Consider the following 23,753-nt stretch of genomic DNA (forward strand, 5'->3'; position numbering starts at 1 on the left):
AATGACATTGTCTTTACAATTTCACAAATATCATGTATATGATCATGGTAGAAAATGAGGATGATATTCAACAAATAACTGTGTATTTGAATAATAAATTTGTTCATTTCTGGATGTGGGTTTTTAAATTCCTACAAATTTTATCATTGAGCACAACTTTCCATAAAATAACATAACTAGAGAAGTCAAGAGAACAATGGAAAAATAACAAAAATATGACAAGATATTGATAAACCCCCAAAGAGTTAATAATTGTATGTAATTCCCCACCCTGAATGTTGACAATTTTTGGTTACATGTATTTACCAATATCAAATCTTTCACATTCAAAATTAATAATTGAAATAAAGTAGCTTATAAGAATCAAACACATATAATCAGACAGCTTTTTAAAAGTTATAAATTCTCCAGTCTACTATTTACACTTTAATGTTCCTGTGAAAATCGGGTTATCAATTAATCTCACAAAGGACCTGGGATTCAAACAGGAAACGCATTTTACCCTTGGTATAAAATAAGAAGATAATTGGTTAGAGCATTTGATTTAGAAATCAATTTCTTTTAATTTTTCTTTTTTAATTTGCCTAAATGTAAGGGTACAAGTTCAGTTTTGTTACATTAATATATCTCATAGTGGGGAAGTCTGAGCTTTTAGTATCTCTCAACCAAAATGTACACTGTACCCCTGTAATAATTTCTTAGCATCTTCCTCCCTAACCTTTCAGTATTACTTTTCCCTTTTCCTTACTGTTTTACCTTTACCAGTTGGCCTTTTGGAGATTTAAAACATGGTAAGTAAAGGAAAACTAAATCTAGTGTTCTTTTCTTCTTGTTATTTGATATGTTTGAAAATAATATCCATTGAGGGTATAAAATTTCAGGGATACAATAAATTTATGAACTAAAATTTTACTTGGTATTGATTTTATCATTCATCCATTCATTCAGTGATACTTCCAGTAAAATCATAATGAATGTCAATAGCTCAGCCATTCTTAACGGTTTCTGGAACTAATCAATGTCATTAAGATAGATCCAGAAAATCCATCTTCCCTAAAATATCCCTTCCATTCATAAATTTATCATTATTATAGTTATTCTTATGAAATTAAAGTTTAGCTTTTGCTATATTATTTGAGATGGATTATCAATACTGTGATCATTCTAGTGTAGAACAGTATCTTGTGGACAGTGTTAGAATTGTCTTATATGAGTATTTTATGTTGCTATCTCACCATGATAATAATTACCCTCATCTAAGTTCTTGCTACTCAATGTATGTGTATAGCCTAAACCTTTGTTAGAAATGCAGAATCTCAGATCCGACTCCATTCCCACCAAATCACAATCTGCCTCTGAACAAGACTGACAGGTGATTTGTGTCTACTCTGAAGTTTGAGAAGCATAGTCTGAGACAGATTCCAAGCCACAATCAGCTGTTAATTGCACTTATGTATAACTTAGTGATTGTCTGCCTGCTCCTATTTATTTAAAATTCTTTCTTTAAATTCTTGCTAATGTGACTTCTTTAAAAAGTATATTAGATAATATTATTTGCCTGTTAAACCAGGGTTAGATTAAAATGAAATTTTTCCCCAAGACCTAAGAGACAAATACCTGTTTTCAGACCATGTGTCCAACTTCAACTACATTTCTCCTGTGCACTGAACTCTGGGAGTACTTTCTTTTCTTTTTCTCAATTAAAACTCAAGCTCTTCTAACTAGCTCTTTTTTTCTACCTGGTGTGATTTCTCCTCTGACTGTCCTCGAACGTGACAAAGCAAAGCTCCAAAAACATGCAGGTCTTCCTGTTATGTAGGCCTCAGCTTAAATTTTAATTCCCCAAAGAGGATTTTTCCAACCTTCCAATCTATGGTAGCAAACCATACATGATACAGCATGTTCTGATTTTATTGACAATTCTCATTAACATCATATAATTATTTCTTTGTCCTCCATATTTTTCTATTTCAGTATCAGTTCAGTGGGGTCTATTTGGTTTGGTTCCATACTGTAATCCCCCAAACTGAAAGAGATCATGGCACTCAGTAAATATTTGTGAAAGAAAAAAAGAAGGAAAAAGAAGAGGTAAAAGGAAACAATGAAAGGAAGAAAGATAAAAATAAAGAAGAAAAAGAAAAAAAGAAAAAAATGAATGAATAATAGAATGTGAGTGAAAAAAGTAAGAATAACAATAATGTCATATGTTGCTATAAAAAATATTGCCTAAAAGATGAGCTAAGAGTGAGCCCTTAAAAGGTGTAGTTTAGAAATTTAAGGCATAGATGTGGGCTTTGGGCTCAAGAAAAAGTATAAGTGACTGAGTTCACATTCAATTAGACAAACGAGATGAATACACTGTCCATCTCTTAATTTCCTTGATGGTAGCATTGGCCACTTCTATGCTTGTTTTCACATTGGCTGTAAAATTAACTAATCATAAGATACATACATGTTAGCCCAACACCAAGAGAAAATATAAGGTGATTACAAATTTGTTAATTAATATACAATATCTCTGGAGAGAATAACAGATTTTTAAAATTGGAATAGACAGTAGCAATAGTATTATTAAGACATTCTTTGATGTCCGATGATTTCTAAATACCCAGTATGTACAGCCTCAACCTATGCTTGAATGTCTTTAGGAATGCACTGCTTACTGAAGCAATCTGTATTTGATCCAACTTGAATGTTTAGAATAGTCTTCTTTATAATAGAAGATATTATACAATAGAACACATTATTTTGTCTTGTGGTGCCACACAACTAGTTCTACAACCTATGCCACAAGACATGTTTGATCTGTCCTACGTAGAACAATGTATCAAAATTTGAAAATTTTTATACCTCATCCTCACATAACATATTCATTCCATGGTAGTTCTTTCTTTTAAAATGTGCCTATAATTTTTCTCTGTCATCTAATTTCTACAACTTTCCCTTTGGGAATAGAGGGCATGTGTAATATATTTTTGAATTCATCTCTTCCATAATAAAATATAAGATATACGATAAAACTCTGACACTCAATTACTTGATGGATCTAATCTTTACATATCCATACATAAATTGATTTATTTATTGTGATAATGCTTATGAATACTTAAAAACCCCTGACACAAGATGTTTTGGATGTAGAAATGCATATTCTATAGTAGTACGAATAGAATTTTGGAAAATAATATTAGTTGTTTGAAAATACTAGAAAACATAAAATATATTTTACATGTTATAGAAACATAATAGGCACTTAAAAACCGTTACTTCCCTGCGGTAGAACTTGTGTATTACAGTGTTGAACCCGTTTTTGGAAAAAAAGTGGTTACATAACAGAGAATCTTGACTTCTAAAATAAACTGGAAATTTAATATGGATATTTTTCTGATAGTGTGCTGTTTTATCGTTTTTCTTCACCACAAATGATCTTACTTAAAAAATACATATGTGTTTGTAAAAATAAAAATTCCTGCTCTTATTTGGATTAAAATTGCTGTCCTAAAATAAATTCTTTAATGCTAAATAAACCATTCTTCAATGTTGAAAATAATAAATCATTTTTACATAAAAATTGATGATTTACTAGATTTTCTATTTCTAGTTTTGAGAAAGAAAAGTCTATATTATATTCCATTTTAGTTAAACATAATTTCATGTTATCTTATTATGCAAACTAAAACCTTACTGATATTATATCTTTAGCATTAACATTAGCCTTAACCATGCAGTGGAAGAACTGACTACACTGTGTCAAAACAAACAACAGTAATATCTGTAAGGTTCTCTTCATATAACTTTATATTTGACTCCACAAGACGTGGTAGTCATCTAAGTTAAATTTCTATATGTGTGTATATATATACACTTTTCCAGAACAATATATCCAAATTTTATAGTTTAAAGCAACAACTACAAACACTGTTCATTAACAGGTGACAGAACTTATCCACATATTGGAAAAAATAGTGATAGAATTATATTCTACAGTTTTCAAGAAAAGTAATCTTAAATTACTATGGAGTAAAATACATTTTCATTATTATTTTTGAAATAGTATAATGTGACTAATAACTTCTTGAGGAGGAAAACCCAATTGTGATTATAATCTATGTTTCTTTAACCTTAACATCCCTTAATACAAGGTTTTAGCATATTTGGACCCCTAATAAATTTTAAGTTAAGGTAACAAACTATTTTGATTAATTTTTAAATATCACTAGATATACATTATATAATTTTAAGCATTTTGATATTTCATATAAGTTTGAATGACTATATTTTGTAAACTAAAGACATTGTTTTTAAGCTTACTTATTGCAAGAGAAACTTTACCTAACAAATGCAATCAGTGTAACCTGGCTTATTGTACCCTCAATGAATCCCCAACAATAAAAAAAAAAAAAAATCTTCCTTTAAACATAGATACTTTATTTTAAATAGTTTACTTCTACTTGGCCCAAATGTCTACTCAAAGTATTTTCTATGAGTGTTAGTAATATGTTAATAAAACAAATCATTTAATAGTTTTTCACTTTTATTCATCCTTCAAGAATTAGTTCAAATATTCTCTGTGTAACCTTCCTTGATTTTTGCACTTAGCAATAAAAGTGGGAGTTAATCCCTCCACTGTAATTCAGTAACAATTCAAAATTACTGCTTCACAAGTGTTTCTTATAATAAGCTTGCTATTCTTCTTCTTTTTTTTAATTATGTAGACTACTCTATGGCATGACTATTTGTTCATTCTTACATTTCTACTATCGGTATAATGTCATTCACATAGCAATAGTAAAAACATATTTGGTGAATACTAATGAAAGTAACAATTGGTATTTGTTGAACACTGAAGTCAGCAACTGTGCCAAATATTTTAATATAACTAACTACCTTTTGAGGACAATATTCTCAGTTACTAAGCAGTTGTGGCTTCGGAAATTGAACTGAGTGTTTACAATCATAAAGCTAACTAACAAGCAGCAGAGTGTAGACTCACTGTTGACAGCATGGTTTTGTCTTTCTAATGAGAAAAAATTACCTAAGAGATTTTGGCACTGGTAACTACTATCAAGTTTAATGCTCACAATAACCCTGATGTAATACTATTATGTTACAAAATTATCTTACAGACAATTAACTTGAGCTGGAATAATTCACGAAACCTAAACAAGCTCTTATAGTAGGTTGCAAAAGTGAGCTAAACTCCAGTCAAATAATGAATTCTCAACCACTGGGTGCTAACAAAGCAAAAGCAGGGTGTGGCATTAATAAATAGTTTCAAGAAGATCTAACCAGCAATGTCCAACCTGCAGCCCACAGGCTGCATGCTTATCATTTGAGGATTGTTTTTCTCATCTGTGGTGTTGGATATTAAATATTGCAAGAAGTATGCATGGACCATTTTTTCCCCTGATCAGCTTTCATTAGTGTTTGTGTATTTAATGTGTGGCCTAAGGCAATTCTTACTTTCCTATCTGCAGTAGAGAAGAAAACAGGTTAGACACCTCAAGTTTAAACTAACCTTATTAATATATTCTTTTTGTTTTTATTTCTTTTTATCGCAATATCCAAAAAATCTCCAAATGGAGAAAATTGGAAATGATTTAAAATTTCATTTTAAGAAGATAATTTGAATTATATGAATTATGTTTAACTATAGTACAATAATAAAATTAATTTGAATAGTACCCTATAGAGAACTGACAATATCTTGGATGAATATCCAATTTTCTTTCCATATTATTCATGAACTTCCAGTTATTATTCATAATAATATAGATACAGTGAGTTAAATATTGAGTCCACACACATGCAACAATTATGAATCATCGTATGTAATTTTATTTGCCATGTTTTCTTTGTGTTCATAATATTCATAATATTAGTGGCAATTATAAATGTTTTAATTATCCTCTGTTATTAAAATAGATAAATTGGGAATTAATAATAATCAAAAGACACTAGATAACTGAAAGTTTAATTGTAGTGTGAGTAGAGAATAAAGAAAAAACACAAAATTATCCCTCAGTGCAAAAAAGCATAGATTTGAGGCCATAAAGGAAGTTATGCTATCACAATCTGTCATATTTATGCTTTAGATGGTAATTAACTTCAGAAAAATACTATCCATTGTATTACCTCAATGTTTATGTGAAATTTATTAATTTTTTAGTATTATAGTGTTCACTTATAAAACTCTTACGATTTTATAAATGTATAAAGCTTTAAAGCAAGGCATTTCTGTCCTATTGCATTGTGCAAATTTGAAAAAATAAGATAATAAAGCATAATAAATGTTATTATGGGTTCATGAAAATATTGCTTTTCAAACCCACTGATCTTTTTATAACTGTGACAAAATAAAGTTATCATTAATACTGAAAAATCTAGTCATTTCATTATAACATAATTTCAAGTCCCTATAATTTAGGGTGAATCTTCTAGCTAGTGAAATTATAAATATTTATTATTTAGTTTAACAAATATTTTCTAATTATATCTGTTGGTCAGGAACTGTACTAGGTACTGAGAATGCAGCACGAAAAAGACACACCCATTCCTTTGCCCAGAGAACTTAAAATTTACAAAAATATTATAGGGCTGGTGATTGCAGGTATAGAAACAGTGCTGGCTTCACTGGCAGGTCATGAGACAAAGAGCTAACCTTTTACAGGTAGCAGTTTAAGGTAAATCCAAAAGAATATTAGGATAATCTTGTTAAAATATACAAGGAATACCTTATTGGAGTAGCTTGAGGTTTAAAAAGAATCTTGTGTATTTCACAAACTAAAATAAATTCTACTTTGCCTAAAAGAAAAAAATTAGGGTGAATATGAAAGTTGCATGGGATGAGTTTGGAAATCTGGGCCAAAGCCAGATCATGCAAGTTACTGTGGCTCATCATGACATTTTGACTTTATTTCTGAGGTCATTGAGAAATCAGTGAATGCTTTAAAACAATAGAGCGATATGATCAGATCTGCATTTTTATACTTTATTCTGAATGCATTGTGGAAAACAGAAGAGTAAAGACTTTTATTACTGAAATATCTAGAAAAAAATGAAGCAAATGATTTTGGATTTCCTACTTAAAAGTAATATAAATGACTTATTTTCTGCCTGTGTATACCTTATAACTTCTTTAGTACTCTGATAAGCATTAGTTTTACAGAATGTCTCTCATAGCATCATAACAGGTTATTCTATAGTCTCACCTCAACTGTATTACAATCTCTTAGCAAAAGGGATATGCATTATTTATCTCTATTTCCCCTAGAACAAAATCCCCAAGCAAGCATTTTAAGAATGTTGTTTGAACTGAAATTATTGTTATTTTTTAAGAGAACACAGCTTTGATGTCAATTTCAATCCTAGAATGATGCCAATTCGAATACTAGAAATTTGGAAATTCTAGGAATCAAGTCTTTGACGATTGTGTCATGTCTAAATATGTAGCTATATTATGAAGGCTTTTTAAATACATTAAGCAATAGACAGAGGATAATAGACTCTTTTCTCCATGTTGACTTTTTGCCTATAATATTAATAGTTTGTGCCTAAAACATAACAAATAAGTAGCGAATTGAAATTGAAATCACTGAAGTAGTAGTAGGTTATATAAGAAGAGATAGAAAAACAATCTTAATTAAAATGGAGTTTTAGGGCAGCGCCTGTGGCTCAAAGGGGTAGGGCGCTAGCCCCATATGCCGGAGGTGGCAGGTTCAAACCCAGCCCCGGCCAGAAACTGCAAAAAAAAAAAAAAAAAAAAAAAAAAAAAATGGAGTTTTAATAAAGTATTACAGCAATTGAAGTCAATGAGAGTAACCCCCCAATGCTTTCTAAATGTTTTACATATAATGTCTTACATTTAATTTAAACACAAATACCTGAAGAATATATCTTTCCAAGGTAGATGGCACCACTGAATAAATATGCATTCAAAACACCATTTTAAGAAGAATATGGGAAAAGGTAAAACAGGTATAAGCTCTCAAATAGCACTGTTAGATTATGATAGCAATTGAGAAGTTTGAGCACTGATTTGTAATCTATCAAGAAAGTAGTCTTGATGTACTCTTGAAATTTACCTTAATATGCTTAAAATTTTCTATGGATTCATCTACTTATTTAATCGAATAACTGACAACTATCTTTTTATTCAGTCTGAATTATTATTCGTAGTTCTACAAAATACTAATTTTTAACCACAAAGTTTCACACATCCTTTGATGGTAAAGTTGGACTTTAAGCATTATGTGTATTAATCATCTGAAGGTAATAATAAATTTATGCCAGAAATTACCCTCCTTCTATATATGATGGGTGGTAAAATACTCACTAGGTAGTTTATCAGGTAAGTTCATGCGATTTTCCAAAGAAAATTTAAAAAACCTAAATTTTGGTTCGTTAAAAATATTTTAATATTAAAAATATTTTAATATGGCCGGGCGTGGTGGCTCACGCCTGTAGTCCCAGCGCTGTGGGAGGCCGAGGCGGGTGGATTGCCTGAGCTCAGAGGTTCAAAACCCATATGAGCAGCAGTCAGCCAGAGTAAGACCCCGTCTCTACCAACAACATCAAAAACAGACAGCACTGCAGGAGAAAGAAAATCAACAAAAAAAAAAAGGAGTACTTCAAACAAACATGAACAAGCACACTGAAATTAAAAATTAAAAAAAAAAAATTAAAAAAAAAATATTTTAATGTAATTTATACCTATTTTTACTTCCTAATAAAAAGAAGGAACAGTTTACTTGATTAGGCAAATCATATGTTCTTATGAATGGTAATACACATATTCATGGTAGGATAGAATAGGCAAGCAAGGTTGTCTTAATCCTTTAAAGAGTACTACTTTGTGTTAAAAATTCATTTTAGAATGTGTCTTATTAAAGAGAATCAAAGTAAATACTTTCAGTATAAATTCTGATGGAAATGAACTTCTGAGATATTTTTGTATGATTTTTAATTAACTTATCTAAAAATGACTTCTCTCCTTCATGTGCAGTAAGCATTGGTTTCCTATTACTTGTATCATGATCTTTATGCATTGTCTAATCACACAACATATGAGTAACTATAGCCAGTTTAGAGAATATATGATGATGAGTTGGAAATGGAGTATTTTGTACTCAAAATATTTTCTTTTAATAATATATCCTACTGATTCACATACTGATATAAATGAACACTTTTTTTATTTTTTCACTATATTGATATTTTTCTAACCTCTTCTATGACACTTGCCATCAGGAAATAGAAAAATACATTTCCAACATTTTTAATTTGTAAAAAGTAGGCCTATATTAATTGAGTAGTAGTAAATTATCAACATATGATTTGGCTTTGTGGGTTTTTCATATAAAAATACTTAAAATTTGTAGGCCTAATATCAATACATAGCTTTTACCTTCAAAAAACAAGAAATCTGCTCTAAGTGCAACTATATGGGTAAGGAAATTTAGAAATAAGACTACACTATATAAAATAATCACAAGACATAATGTTTCTACTTTTACCAAATTATATTCTCAAGTGTTAATTAATATGTATAACATAAAAATCTCATGCACCCTCTGAAAATTACTGCATAGGATAAATCATCTATGTGTAAGTATGTGCACTTATTAACAGAAACTTGCTACTTTATTTTCCTGTTATGTCAATACCATAACATGTAATAAGCCATAGGTATTTAGAACTCGTTTTTACTATCCTGTTTATAATTTTTTTTTCTTTCTACTCTTATCGTCTGCCCCTTCAACATTTACATTGCACTTTGTTTTGCTTTTTCTTTTAAATTTTAGTTTTTGTGCTTTCAAATTATTCCATTTTTTTGCTGATATTATCTATATTTATAAGGTTCTTTGAACTTCTTATTTCACTTTCTACATGTTGGCTCTCTTTCAGCTCATTATCTAATTAGAACCATTACCAAAATATAGCTTTGGCTATAACTAAATGTGCACAAGTAAAATAACATCCAATACCTCTATGAGTAACAACTGCAAGTTCGTTAGTTCTTTCTATCTGTTCAGCATGCCTTGGTCTTCTCCTTGTACTTTGTGTATCTGCTTGATGAGGAGAGAGCCCATCCTTGGACGTGTTGTGGTCCAGACCTGAATTTCTGAGATTCGAAACTTGCACTCGCTGTTCCTCGGAAAGTCTATGGATGGTGACAGCTGTAACACTGGATACAGTAACATCTGCAGGTGTGCTAGCAACAGCAATAGCACCAGTGGTAGTCCTGTTATGCTCCTCTAACTCACCAGTGGAGGTTGTGTGGGTCAATGTAGAAGAACCTGTGGGACACAGTAGCACTAGATGCTAACTTTTTCTTTTAAATTTTGTTGTTTTTTTTTTTTCTGATAAGTTCAATCAATAATATTCTCTTCTATTATCTTAAGGATATTCAACATGAAGAGGTAAAACACAAACACACCACTGAAATGTGAAAAACACCACATCTGCCCTTTTTTTTTTTTTTTTTTGGTTATCTATCAACGTATGGATAGATATCACATACAATAAACACCACATTTTAACTGTAATACTTTAGGGAACAAAGTGAAAGAGTAAACCCTTTCTCTGGCCCTGGATCAATCTTTTCTAAAATCTATGGACGAATTTTAGCAATAAATGCCTGGCAAGTGACAAGATTAGATGGTATGAATAACTATGTAACCACACTTTTCTCAAAAGTATGCATTGAATAGTCTGTGCCATATCTCTTCATAATTTCTGGGAAAAATATCAAAATTTTCTATTTTAAGATAAGCAGATGCAGAAAGGGAACTTAAAATGAAAGACAAAATGAAAACAAAATAATGAAAAAATGAGGCTCTAAAATAATTACAGTATGTAAAAGTATACCTTAACCTCATTTACCAAAAAGCAGTCAACATGCTAGAATATTCAATGTTATGATGTAAATATACTTTAGAATGTGTTACATTTTAAAATTAGTTAATATTTTTACTATCATTAAGGAAAAAATTATATTAACAAAATTTGATATTACTAAAAATATATATATTAAATTTAGAAGTGGTTGAAAATTAACTATTAGTCACGAAACTTTAATTCATACTTATGTTAGTTTTATTTAATTTTTAATTATCATGGGTATATAATACTTGCACTTATTTCTAGGGTACATGCGATATTTTAGTACCTACATACAATGTGTAATGATAAAATTAGAGCAATTGAGGTATCCATCAGTCAAGTATTTAATTCCTTTGTGTTACGAACATTCCAATTCCACACTTTTAGTTATTTTAATGTATACATAACTTATTGTTGAAGAGTTGACAACTGTCATTTACTTCATAAGAGAGTATGTTTGTGTGCATCTGTGTAATATTAACACATTCTTATAAAGTTTATTGTCATTTAAAAATATGTATTCAAATCGTAAATTAGGGCTTTTTTCTTCCATTCACTTAATTTTTTATTAAAGGTTGTACTTGGCAGTACATAATACTTACATAATGATAAAAAAATTAATCTTATAATAGAAGCATGAAACTCAATGAGGATGTATTTAAAAGGCAATTAACAGCTAAAATACTTAACAAGAGAAAAACACTATTGAACTTTGAAGCTGCGGGTACTAATTAGGAATCATAGTTAAGTCCTGCTTAGAAACTTCTGAACATTTTTTAAAGTCAATGAGTGGTATAGGTATTTTTATATGCTTTTCTTCTCAACATTTTGAAATTCTGTCAACAATGTTTAGATATTTTTAACAAAGATACATAAGAATATTTTAACCGTTCTGAAAGAGGAAAATAGTGGCATCACTGTCACTTAACAGGGTTTGAGAAGGCTCTGCCTTTTCTTTTTTTCTTAGTGCTCTAGTAGGACTAATAATTCTGGTATCTGTCTTAAAATCAAGGAAGACAAAAGTCAAACACAGGGTTCTTTATTTATACGTAAATAAGGAAGCTCATCTGTGCTGCAATTTATCCATCCTGTGTTGTCATAACCCGTTTGAATTTGATGAAGAAATTTTGAAAAGAGATGTGATGAATATATTTGGAGGGGGCCAGGGAAAAATGAGGTATGACAATCAGCAGATTATTTTACATATTTTAATATATTTTAAGAGTCAATCATAAAAACTATTGAAAATTTTTCCAAGTTATTTTGTGTGTAATCTATTTTATGGATTAGAATGTAATAAATTGGCTCGGCACATGTAGCACAGTGGTTATAAAGCCAATCACATACACAAAGGCTGGCAGGTTTGAACCCAGCCCGGATCAGCTAAACAACAATGACAACTGCAACAAAAAAAAAGCCAGGCATTGTAGCGGGTGCCTGTAGTTCCAGGTACTTGGGAAGCTCAGGCAAAAGAATCGCTTGACCCCAAGAGTTTGAGGTTGCTGTGAGCTGTGACACCACAGCACTCTACTGAGGGCAATAGTCTCCAAAAAAAAAGAATGTAATAAATTTATGTTGGTTACCAATACTGCATTTGGTAATCATTTTAATTAATAACTAAGCTTATACTACTAACATACAGTAATTGATCTTATGGTGAACTATTCATTTGGGATGCTTATATGCTCATTACTAAGAAATCTGGCCCGTAATATCCTACTGGGGAGTTTAATTAAGACTTCCATTTTTAAGAGGGCATACAAAATCAGTTGAAAAACTAATACTTGAAAAGTTTTCATAACTTTAATCATAATTTCCAGGCTTTCAGATTGAGTTTTAAAAATTAAAACTAACTTCAAACACAGGTTGTTAATTAAAAGCTAAAAGTTTGCGAAAGGAAATTTGTATTCTTTCTCAAGTCTTAGCATTCCTACCTGTAACAAAGAGACAAACTAAGTTATCATATTTCATCAGAATGATAATTAATTTTAATCTCTTATATTAAAGCAATGATACTGGACCAATTCTTGAGAATAGGCTTCAATCCCTTCTCTAACTAATTACACAAGACCTCCAGACCAACTCTCAATGTCTGTTTTCTTGAGGACTTCAGGAAGTAAACACAGTTACAGACCAAATTTAGCAGTTAGAACTGATCTTTGATCATGTTTTTATTCAGGAATTGCTAGCACCCCAATTCAAAAATCTTGAGCCCGGGAGTTGTTTTTCCCACTACTTGTGGTGATGATTCATTACTATTTCCTTAACCTAAATGCAAGAGACAGGTTTCAATGTAGAAGTGGAACTTAACATCCCATGTCATTAACAACCACAGTCTAACAAGATATATTTCTACTAACTAATTCTTACATTTTCTTATGTTTTATTTATATTCTTTTCTCCACAGACTAGCTTTCATACTACAGTGCAAGCCCAACAAAGGCTAAAGTTTTTAGTATATTCTGTCAACTACTGAAATCCTCGGCACACAGTAGGTGCTAAAGAAATATTCACCAAAAGAAAAAAATAAATGAATGAAGAAATTTGATGAGGCTAAATAATATTAGTACTAATAAAATGATAAATTTCACAAATGAAATATATAATTTTTACCATGGCACAGTGGCATTTCAAATAGTGACACAAATATGGGGGAAGCAGATCATCTTGCTTTTAGCCTTCAAAAACATCACTTTAAAAAGCATGGAATTTGAAGATTTAGTTGCATAATAATTACTTCAAGATTTCTGTTGTTGCCAAAGCAGAAATTTATCTGTCAGTGTGAAATGAATTTACTTAGAAAGTTCAAAGCTCTGCATAATGAAGAGGATCTATCTCATGATAGCAAAAATAGGAGAGCATCTAAATTTGATATGTTTGATACACATAGTGATACTATAAGGAAATAACACTGATTTCATGAAAAGGGCAATAAAATCATCCATCACCATATAGTTATACCATATGTATGTATAACCATTTTATTTAAAATGTAAATCAATTTAGAATACTGACATTGGTACAATTTTAAATTGGCTGTGTATGAAACACAGATTTTTAAGTCATCAAAATACACTCTTTAACAGTTTTAAAACTCGCAAAATTTTTTGCACACATAACTGTTTCATGACGTTTTTGTCAATGTTAGAAAAGTCCTTAAAATTCTGCATAGCAACAATCCAATATTAAATATTTCTGATCTTCAACATTAAAACATTTTACTTTATTTCTCAAAAATATTAAGTATGTAACACAACTATGCAAACATTGTCTTTGATAACACAGTTAAAAGTATATATTACCAGACATATAACTCAAAGGAAAAAAATGTACATTGAAGAAATTCATTTTTTACTTGAAATCAAATCATGTATACAAGGTGTAGTTTATCAAAATCAGGTGATTCTGTCATTAAGTTACTGAAAGCACATTTTAAAATGAAATATTTACAATATAAAAAACATATCTGAAATATAAATTTCTTGATTCTATTTAACAAAACATCTTAACAAAAATAAAATGGAATGATCTATATAAATGAACATCCATCTATAAATAAAAACTATGTTATCTTCACAATTATGATAGTGGAAAATGATATAAGTACACATGTAAATTAGATGTATTTAATAGTAATATGTACAATATTAAATTTTCATTTTATTATATGTTGTTTGAAACTTAAGTCTTCAGACCTTTTAAATTTTAACCTAATAGATGCCAAATAAAATCTCATATCCAGATTTAACTTTATTTTGATAAAATTTTTAGTCCTGTAGATTCTTTTTAAATTTTATGCATTGTAATTGTTGTCTAACTCATCACAGAAATAAAGAACAGAACATGTTGCTAGAGACATGAGTGGATGGCCCAAAATATATACAATTATGTAAGTACATGTTAAAGATAAGTGAATATTCAAAGAAGTAGTTTTTAAGTATTTATGTTTAGCACATTATGTAAATTAACTTAATATATTCTGTTCCCTTAATGTTAGTGTTTCAGATGAAACATTTGCATGGAAATGTAACATAATAATTTTGTGACCTTATGATATATAATGAAGAAAAAATGGAATAAGCATTTACCATGAAAACATGCAACACAAAAAATATATAAAAATAACAGAATAAAATCTAAATACTACTAATACAACAATGCTATTTGAGGTAACATTTACATATTCTATCAATTTTAGCATATGCATTGTACTATGTTGTTTTTCTTCTTGTTTTAAGTATTACTTACATCCAACTATAAGTAAAAGAAAAATGTCAGTGAATAAGGACACTTGCAAACTAATTGACTATGAGAGTGTGCATTGAAACAAAGCCACTGACTTATTATATACTTTTTTTTTTTTTTTTTGAGACAAAATCTCACTTTGTCACCCCTGGTAGAATGCTGTGGCATCATAGATCACAGCTACCTCAGACTCTTTGGGCTCAAGCGATTCTCTTACCTCAGCTTCCTGAGTACCTGGGACTACAGGCGCCTGCAACAATGCCTGGCTGTTTTTAGAGGTCTCGCTCTGGCTCAGGCTGGTCTCAAACCTGTGAGCTCAGGCAATCCACCCGCTTTGGCCTCCCAGAATGCTAGGATTATAGGCATGAGCCAACTCGCCCGGCCTTATTACATATTAAATGTTGCAGTTTCATTATGAATATGATAGTTTGGAAAATCACTAAAATATTTTGCATTTTAAACATTATTGATTCAAGAATTGTAAAATCTGTACAACTTAGTATTTAATAATTTAAAGTGGTGGATGTGCACATACTATGAATATTCAAGTCAGAGCAGAAATAAATAAACTGAAACAGAAAGTAGTCCTTATAACTGAGAAATATGAATATTTTACCTTTCACTAATTGTTACTTAATATAAAATTATCTGTCTAAAAGAATTTTAAGCGAATCCTCAAAAAAAAAAACTTAATTTATAAATTAGGTTTAAAAATTAGACCTACATAAGTCTTAACAAAGTTTTGATTTTAAATTAAAATACTACATTGGTGTTGAAACTGCATAAACTTGAGATCTTAAATTATATTATTCGGTTAATATGTTATAAGATGTACTTCTAAGGAAAGAACATTCCAGCAATTAAGCTATGACGTGAAAATTCTATCACTTGCACTCAAATTTTTGAGATATTAAAATATGAAAAGACGTTCCAGTATTTGATGTATCAGACTTTCTAAGATGGATTAATTATATAAGTAGGGAAACACAAATTTAGAAATACAATGAAGAGTATGATACGAATCATCTTTCTGAATTTATAGACATTGGTATATGTTTAAGGTTATATATTTTATTTACATTTTAAGCATTAAAAAACCAGTACTAAGTTTTAATAGTGCATTTGTTGTTCATCAAGTACAAAGTGTCTTACTGACATAATGCAAAATGAAGGAATGAATAAAATATTTGCAATTTATGCTGAATCTGATGATAGTGAGCTCTGTCTCTGACTGGAGTGGGGCATCTAGTAAAATCAAAATATGAGTCAATTAATAATTGCAAAACAAATATTAAACAATTTATATACAATTCCAAATACAGACATGCAAGATGAGACCCCCAAATTATGAATTATTTGAAATTTTAATAAACACTCTTGCCAAACAACCATGTGTACCTTTTTCTAAATGTAATATAGACACCTAAAACTTTTATAAAGCATTAAGGAAAATACTTTCTTGATCAACCATGAGAAAACTCTGTGTGTGTGTGTATGTGTGTTATACTAAATATCAGTTTTGTCCTAACTGTGTGAAAAAAAAACAAAGACATCTCATTTCTTATTACTAAAAATAGAATAAGAGCTGGCTGGGGGGAAAAAAACTATTTTAAATAGAGGTTTGTAAGAATCTTTAAAGTATTATCTCTCTTTAAAATGACCGTTTCTTGCTTCACCCAGCTGATTAAGATGAGTTGCAGGATCAAGGTTCAGCGTCTTATTGCTCTCATTTTATACATTTTGTAGTGGGTCCTAAGTGTCTTTATATTTTATTTTAATGTGCACACCCACAACTACACACATACCACTGGTAGGAACAAATTTCCACAAAATACAAACTGAAGTCATCTTTAACTAAGCCCAATTGCCTTGTGTACGACACAATTGACAACAAAGCTTGAAGACGTAGGTTTTGAAAGATTCCCATCAGCACTGGTATATTTCACAAGAAGAAGAGAAAGGGGTAGGCTGTCCCACCACATCTTTCCACAAACATCAGTCAGAATCTGAAATGTTTACAGATTGTTGCAGCAGCTCTCATCTCTTAAGCAGAGAAGCATTTGTCATTCTGGGTTTCCCCACAAAAAATAAAGATATAATATAACTTAGCACACACTTGTTTCATTTCCTTCCATACAAAATCTTGTTTGGAATAGCTGCCAGTCTTACAGAATATTTTTTTATTTCAAGATGTCATCTCAGGAACACCTCACTTTCATATCCTGGTCATCTCTGAGAATCCATATCTTCCTAATATCGCTTTGAAAGCAAGCGGAGCCCATGTCCTATATGTGTTTATTGCTCACTCCTCATTGAATATTTATTTAATATGTAAGGTACGAATGAATGAGTGAAAATGAATAAATATACAACTCTCTGCTTTGTCAAATATATAAACTATTTTTAATAGTTTAATATTTTTAATATTTAATTAATACTTATTTAGCATTAAATATATTTTTAGGATATAAACATAACAACTTAGACTTGATTTGTTATTGTTGAACACATGTTCAGACAATATAAAAGTACATTTGTATATAATGCAATTGCATTTTATATTGCATGTACTAGAACATATAAATTACTCCTTCATTTATGTTTACTCTGAGGAGAGCAGCATTTCCCTTGTCTTCTATCCCCTAGCACCCATTACATAAATATATTTTATACATACATATATATGTATGTAAAATATATAATGTACATTATATATATGTGTGTGCACACATGTGCCTGTGTGTATATATATATACTATTCGTTATTTTGAAGGAAAAGGGAAAGCAGTAAAGGAAAGGTGGTGATAAAATTCTTTTTACTAATAATGATTAAAAGAAAAAATATGTGGGTCTTTATAAAATTTTGAGACAGACTGTGTTATGGTCCATTATTTCACTCCCAAGAAACACAGTTAACAGCGTCCTTCCTAATTCACCTGTGTAAGTTTGAACTTGATTGGTTTATTGGTGTTGCTAAAAGGGCTTCATTTGTGTCTGTTGGTACAGATTTTACATTTGTTGATTTTTGTATATCTCAAAACTTTCATAATGACCCCCATAAGAGCAGTCTTTTTTCACCCTGACCTTTCCATCATGATGCTGGCTTCCTCTTACCTTAACATCTGAACGTATTCATGTTTACTCTTTCTTTATCTCTGTGTACACCAAGGATACTTAATCTTTAGGATCAAGTATCTCCCTGCTAAAATTCTCTCATAAGCAAAGAGATAACTTTGTGGTTGATAGAGCACCACAGTAGAATAATTTCTTAACTATTCAGCTATAAATTTGTTTATCATAACATTCGCTTCACCTCAAAAATAACATAACTTCCCCCTATTTGGAGAAGTATAGGAGATGCATATTTTGAGAACAAGTGTGAAACTTGCCATAAGGCCTTTTAATGATTCTTACCGAGGCATTTATCGTAAGTTGATATCTGACCCCACATGATTGTTATGTGATCGGAAGAACTGAGTTCATTATTAACACATGGGGTGTAAAGGAGGTGTAGGTGGCTAGAAAAGAGATGGCTTCTGTGGGTAAAACTGTTCCAGGGTTGATTGTGGAAGGGTTGCTGAGCAACTGCTCGGAATCCACATAAACATGTTCAAGTAAAGCATCCTAATAAGAAACTCGGGCCAAAAAATGTCTTATTTTCCTGAATTATATACTCTGCAGAACATTTTTTATCCTATTGCAGCATATTAATTAGTAGCAAGAATGATTTAATTGAAATTAAATATAATCTTGGCTTAGAAAAATAGAATTTGGAAGAGAAAGATCTTAAGAAATGGTAATAAACTAGAGTCTATCATTAAAGGCTATCATTAACTTGAAAGGCAAATATATTTAAGTGTTATATACAATTATATGTTGGGATATCTACTATATATCATATACCATGTTTGGAGGTAAACCTTTATATTGCCTCATGTAATTGTTTGCCAATTTCCTTTTTACCTTTATTTGAAGATTTTACTTAAAAAATGTCTTTAATAGCATCACGAAAACAAAGATATGAGCACTATAAAACAATTGCTGAGATTTACATTGTTTATATTTGATTTCAAGTGTGCTTTTGGTTATTTAGTTTGATTATGGTAATAGATGATGTTAAAATTTAGGCATAAAATATGGAGGTCTGACTGAAAAAGGTCTTAGAAATGATTATTTTAACGTTGTAACGTCTGGCCAACTCTCTTTGACTCTTTTTACCACAGGAGTGGAGAGTCTGATCCTTGGGGGTAATATAAATCAGAAGATTAATTAGCACTTCCTTCACTTAAATACTCCCTGGAGAAGAGGCAAACACGTTTGTGTTTTAATTACAGAGCAATTCCAGTTTATTTAGATTAAAATATACTTGGAAAGACAGAAAATTAAGGGAAATATGAATGAAGAGTCTCAGCAAATCACTTGTGCTTTTGCATCTTTGTAGATATTTTTAAAAAGAAAGCCTTTCTCTCATTCCAACGAACACAAATGTTAATTTACTTAGTGAATCTTGCTAATTCCCTATCCTTTCTATACCAAGGAGAATGAAACTTTATTTTTATCTTTCTTTATGTTTCAATAGCATTTTAAAAATACTATCTATCTCCATCTCTATCTTACAGGTCAACAGACTAATGACTGTTTAAAAAACAGAGCATTGTGATACATTCAAGAGAGTGTACATAGAGAACTTCAAAAACACAGCTGGAAAAGCCCTGAGCAATGCTCACGCAAACCAGGAAGACTTTCTAGTTGAAGAGCCTTTGGCATTGAGCTTAAAGCATGATGAGATTGGGTGGCACCTGTGACTCAAAGGGGTAGGTCACTGGCCCCATGTGCTGGAGGTGGCAGGTTCAAACCCAGCCCCGGCCAAAGAAAAAAAAAAAATGCTAAAAGGATGATGAGATTTTGTCTGAGAAATGAAAAATAAAGTAACATTTTAAGCAGAAGTAAAAATCTCGTAGAAGGTGTAGCAGAAGAAAATAAAAAAACATCTTCAAGAAAGATTGTTCTTGCTATAATGTAAATAACGGGTTAAAGAAATAAATGGCTTGGCGGTGCCTGTGGCTCAGTAAGTAGGGCGCCGGCCCCATATGCCGAGGGTGGCGGGTTCAAACCCAGCCCCGGCCAAACTGCAACAAAAAAATAGCTGGGTGCTATGGCGGGCACCTGTAGTCCCAGCTACTCGGGAGGCTGAGGCAAGAGAATCGCTTACGCCCAGGAGCTGGAGGTTGCTGTGAGCTGTGTGATGCCATGGCACTCTACCAAGGGCCATAAAGTGAGGCTCTGTCTCTAAAAAAAATAAATAAATAAATGGCCTAAGAGCAAGACAAACACGCAGCTGACTCAACTGTGCAACTATGAGTACTTTGAAATAGGGCTGCTAGATGTATCAAATAAAAACATAAAATATGCAGTTAACTTGAAGTCAGATAAACAACAATTTTTTGCTGTTTTGTTTTTATTAATAGTATAATACTGTGAAATATTAGGGACATACTTATATTAAAAACTATTCATTGTTTATCCAAAATTTGAACTTAATTGGTCATCCTAGATGTTATCTGGAAACCCTACTACCTTGATATTAATTCAGACTTACAAGCTCCAAAAATCTCATGCTCACCAAGTAAAATCTAGTAACAGATATTATTTTTAATGTGGACGTAATTTGACTGGTGCTACAAAAATTTTCTCAGTGATAGAGAATAGGATAACATCATAAGGACCTCTAGACAAAATTCATGCAAGCATCTTTTTATTAAATTAGAACTAAGAAAAAGACAAGCTGAATGAAGTGTTCTAAGGCCTTTAATTATACATATAGTAAAATATTACATTTTTCTTTTTAGTAGTAAAGCATCAACTTTATATACAATTATATATACAATTATATGTTGGGATATCTCTTAGTTAAGTGTTCATTATGAAAATATATGTTCTATACTTGGAGAAAAAATACATAATGAGAATAAAATCTACAGATGACTTACTTTTAAAAATAGCTTTCTTAACAATTCGATCCATAGAAACTTGAAAATATTTCTTAACTGTTTATTGAATTGTATCTAGGAATTGTTAAATGGCAACAATATTAAATGGTTATGTAAACTCAAATGATTGAATAGTAACTCTTTACCTGTAAGTCTTTTCTCAGGTATTTGAAAATGCAAAATGGAAAATACACATGTTTCTATCTAAATATTTCTACATATATAGATAGAAATGAAAAAAAAATACATAAATAAATAAAACTGACATGTAACGAAAACAAAAGATAAAAGAAACTGTGGACTTGGATAATGGCGCCTGGAAGTCTTTCTCCCCATTGTCTTGGCAGTACAAAGGTCTCCTGGATTATCATGTAGCTCCAGAGAAGATGAATGTGCCAAATGTTTCCTGTACCCTCACCCCACAATGACCTGGATAGATTTTTCATCCTAAGTATGATGGGAGTTCTCAAGTGTATGTGAATTTAAGAAAACAAAGTAAATTTTCACACCTAACCTACTCTGTGGATTATATTTCATACTTGTTTAATATGTGTGAATTAAAAATTTACAACATTAAAAATTTTGTACTAATTTATTTTCAGCATGATCTATGATACCTCTGTGTTCTTCCTATTCTCTATTTGAGTTTGTCTTTCATAAAATACTTCTTGGTAATCTTTCACTTATCTTTGAAAATCAGCTGCTGTTCAATAGTTACAAGACTCTCATTATCATTCCTGAGGCTTATTGCTTATTGTTAATTCAAATCATTTCCCCCTTTTTGACACAAACAAAGCTGCTGTAAACTTCTGGTTCTTAAATTTTGCCTACAAGGACTTCTCCAATCTTCAGAAAATTTCATGCAAGCAATCTTCTTTTTATTCAGACAAATATCCTTTGTATTTTTCTTTTTTTTTTATTTTTATTTTTTTTAATTTTTTTATTAAATCATAACTGTATACAATGATATGATTATGGGGCATCATACACTCACTTCATAAACCATTTGACACATTTTTATCACAGTGGTTAACATAGCCTTTCCGACGTTATCTCAGTTACTGTGCCAAAACATTTACATTCTACATTTACCAAGTTTCGCAAATACCCCTGTAATATGCACCACAGGTGTGATCCCACCGATTCCCCTCCCTCTACCCACCCACCCCCTTTCCCACTTCCCCACTTCCCCCTATTGTTAAGTTGTAGCTGGGTTATAGCTTTCATGTGAGAGTCCCAAATTAGTTTCATAGTAGGGCTGTGTACATTGGGTATTTTTTCTTCCATTCTTGGGATACTTTACTAAGAAGAATATGTTCCAGCTCCATCCATGTAAACATGAAAGAGGTAAAGTCTCCATCTTTCTTTAAGGCTGCATAGTATTCCATGGTATACATATACCACAATTTATTAATCCATTCGTGGATCGATGGACACTTGGGCTTTTTCCATGACTTAGCTATTATGAATTGGGCTGCAATAAACATTCTGGTACAAATATCTTTGTTATGTTGTGATTTTTGGTCTTCTGGGTATATGCCCAGCAGAGGAATTACAGGATTGAATGGCAGATCTATTTTTAGATCTCTGAGTGTTCTCCATATATCTTTCCAAAAGGAATGTATTAATTTGCATTCCCACCAGCAGTGCAGAAGTGTTCCCTTTTCTCCGCATCCACGCCAACATCTCTGGTCTTGAGATTTTGTGATATAGGCTAGTCTCATTGGAGTTAGATGATATCTCAAAGTAGTTTTGATTTGCATTTCCCTGATGATTAAAGATGATGAGCATTTTTTCATATGTCTGAAGGCCGTGCGCCTGTCTTCTTCAGAGAAGTTTCTCTTCAAATCCCTTGCCCAGCCTGCGATGGGATCCCTTGTTTTTTTCTTGCTGATGCGTTTGAGTTCTCTGTGGATTCTGGTTATTAAACCTTTGTCAGAGTTATACCCTGCGAATATCTTCTCCCATTCTGAGGGCTGTCTGCTTGCTCTGCTTACTGTGTTCTTAGCTGTGCAGAAGCTTTTTAGTTTGATCAAGTCCCAGTAGTGTATTTTTGAAGCTGCTTCAATTGCCTGGGGGGTTCTCCTCATGAAATACTCACCCAGACCAATTTCTTCAAGGGTTTTCCCTGCATTCTCCTCTAGTATTTTTATAGTTTCATGTCTTAAGTTTAAATCTTTAATCCAATGAGAGTCTATCTTAGTTAATGGTGAAAGGTGTGGGTCCAATTTCAGTCTTCTGCAGGTTGCCAGCCAGTTCACCCAGCACCATTTGTTAAATAGGGAATCTTTTCCCCACTGAATGTTTTTAATTGGCTTGTCAAAAATCAAATAGCGGTAAGTAGCTGGATTCATCTCTTGGTTCTCTATTCTATTCCAGATATCTACTTCTCTGTTTTTGTGCCAATACCATGCTGTTTTGATCACTATCGATTTGTAGTAAAGTCTGAGGTCTGGTAGTGTGATTCCTCCTGTTTTGTTTTTATTTCTGAGTAATGTCTTGGCTATTCGAGGTTTTTTCTGATTCCATATAAAACGAAGTAATGTTTTTTCAAGATCTTTAAAATATGACAGTGGAGCTTTAATAGGGAGTGCGTTGAAATTATATATTGCTTTGGGTAGTATGGACATTTTG

The 23,753-nt window shown here is 31.3% G+C and overlaps 1 protein-coding gene across 3 annotated transcripts in view; it reads right to left on the minus strand.

Moving 5' to 3' along the window:
- Window positions 1–23,753, minus strand: part of CSMD3 (CUB and Sushi multiple domains 3) — a 1,164,849-nt gene that overhangs the window by 728,083 nt on the left and 413,013 nt on the right. Inside the window, exon 7 of one of the 3 annotated variants that reach the window (XM_053559348.1) lies at window positions 9,987–10,298. The exons of the other annotated variants lie outside the window; for them this stretch is intronic. Coding sequence (XP_053415323.1) covers window positions 9,987–10,298 — 312 coding nt within the window. The remainder of the gene's footprint in view (window positions 1–9,986; window positions 10,299–23,753) is intronic. 3 annotated transcript variants of the gene reach the window in all.

The sequence above is a fragment of the Nycticebus coucang genome, chromosome 13 (assembly GCF_027406575.1).
Source record: "Nycticebus coucang isolate mNycCou1 chromosome 13, mNycCou1.pri, whole genome shotgun sequence".
Lineage (NCBI taxonomy): Eukaryota > Metazoa > Chordata > Mammalia > Primates > Lorisidae > Nycticebus > Nycticebus coucang.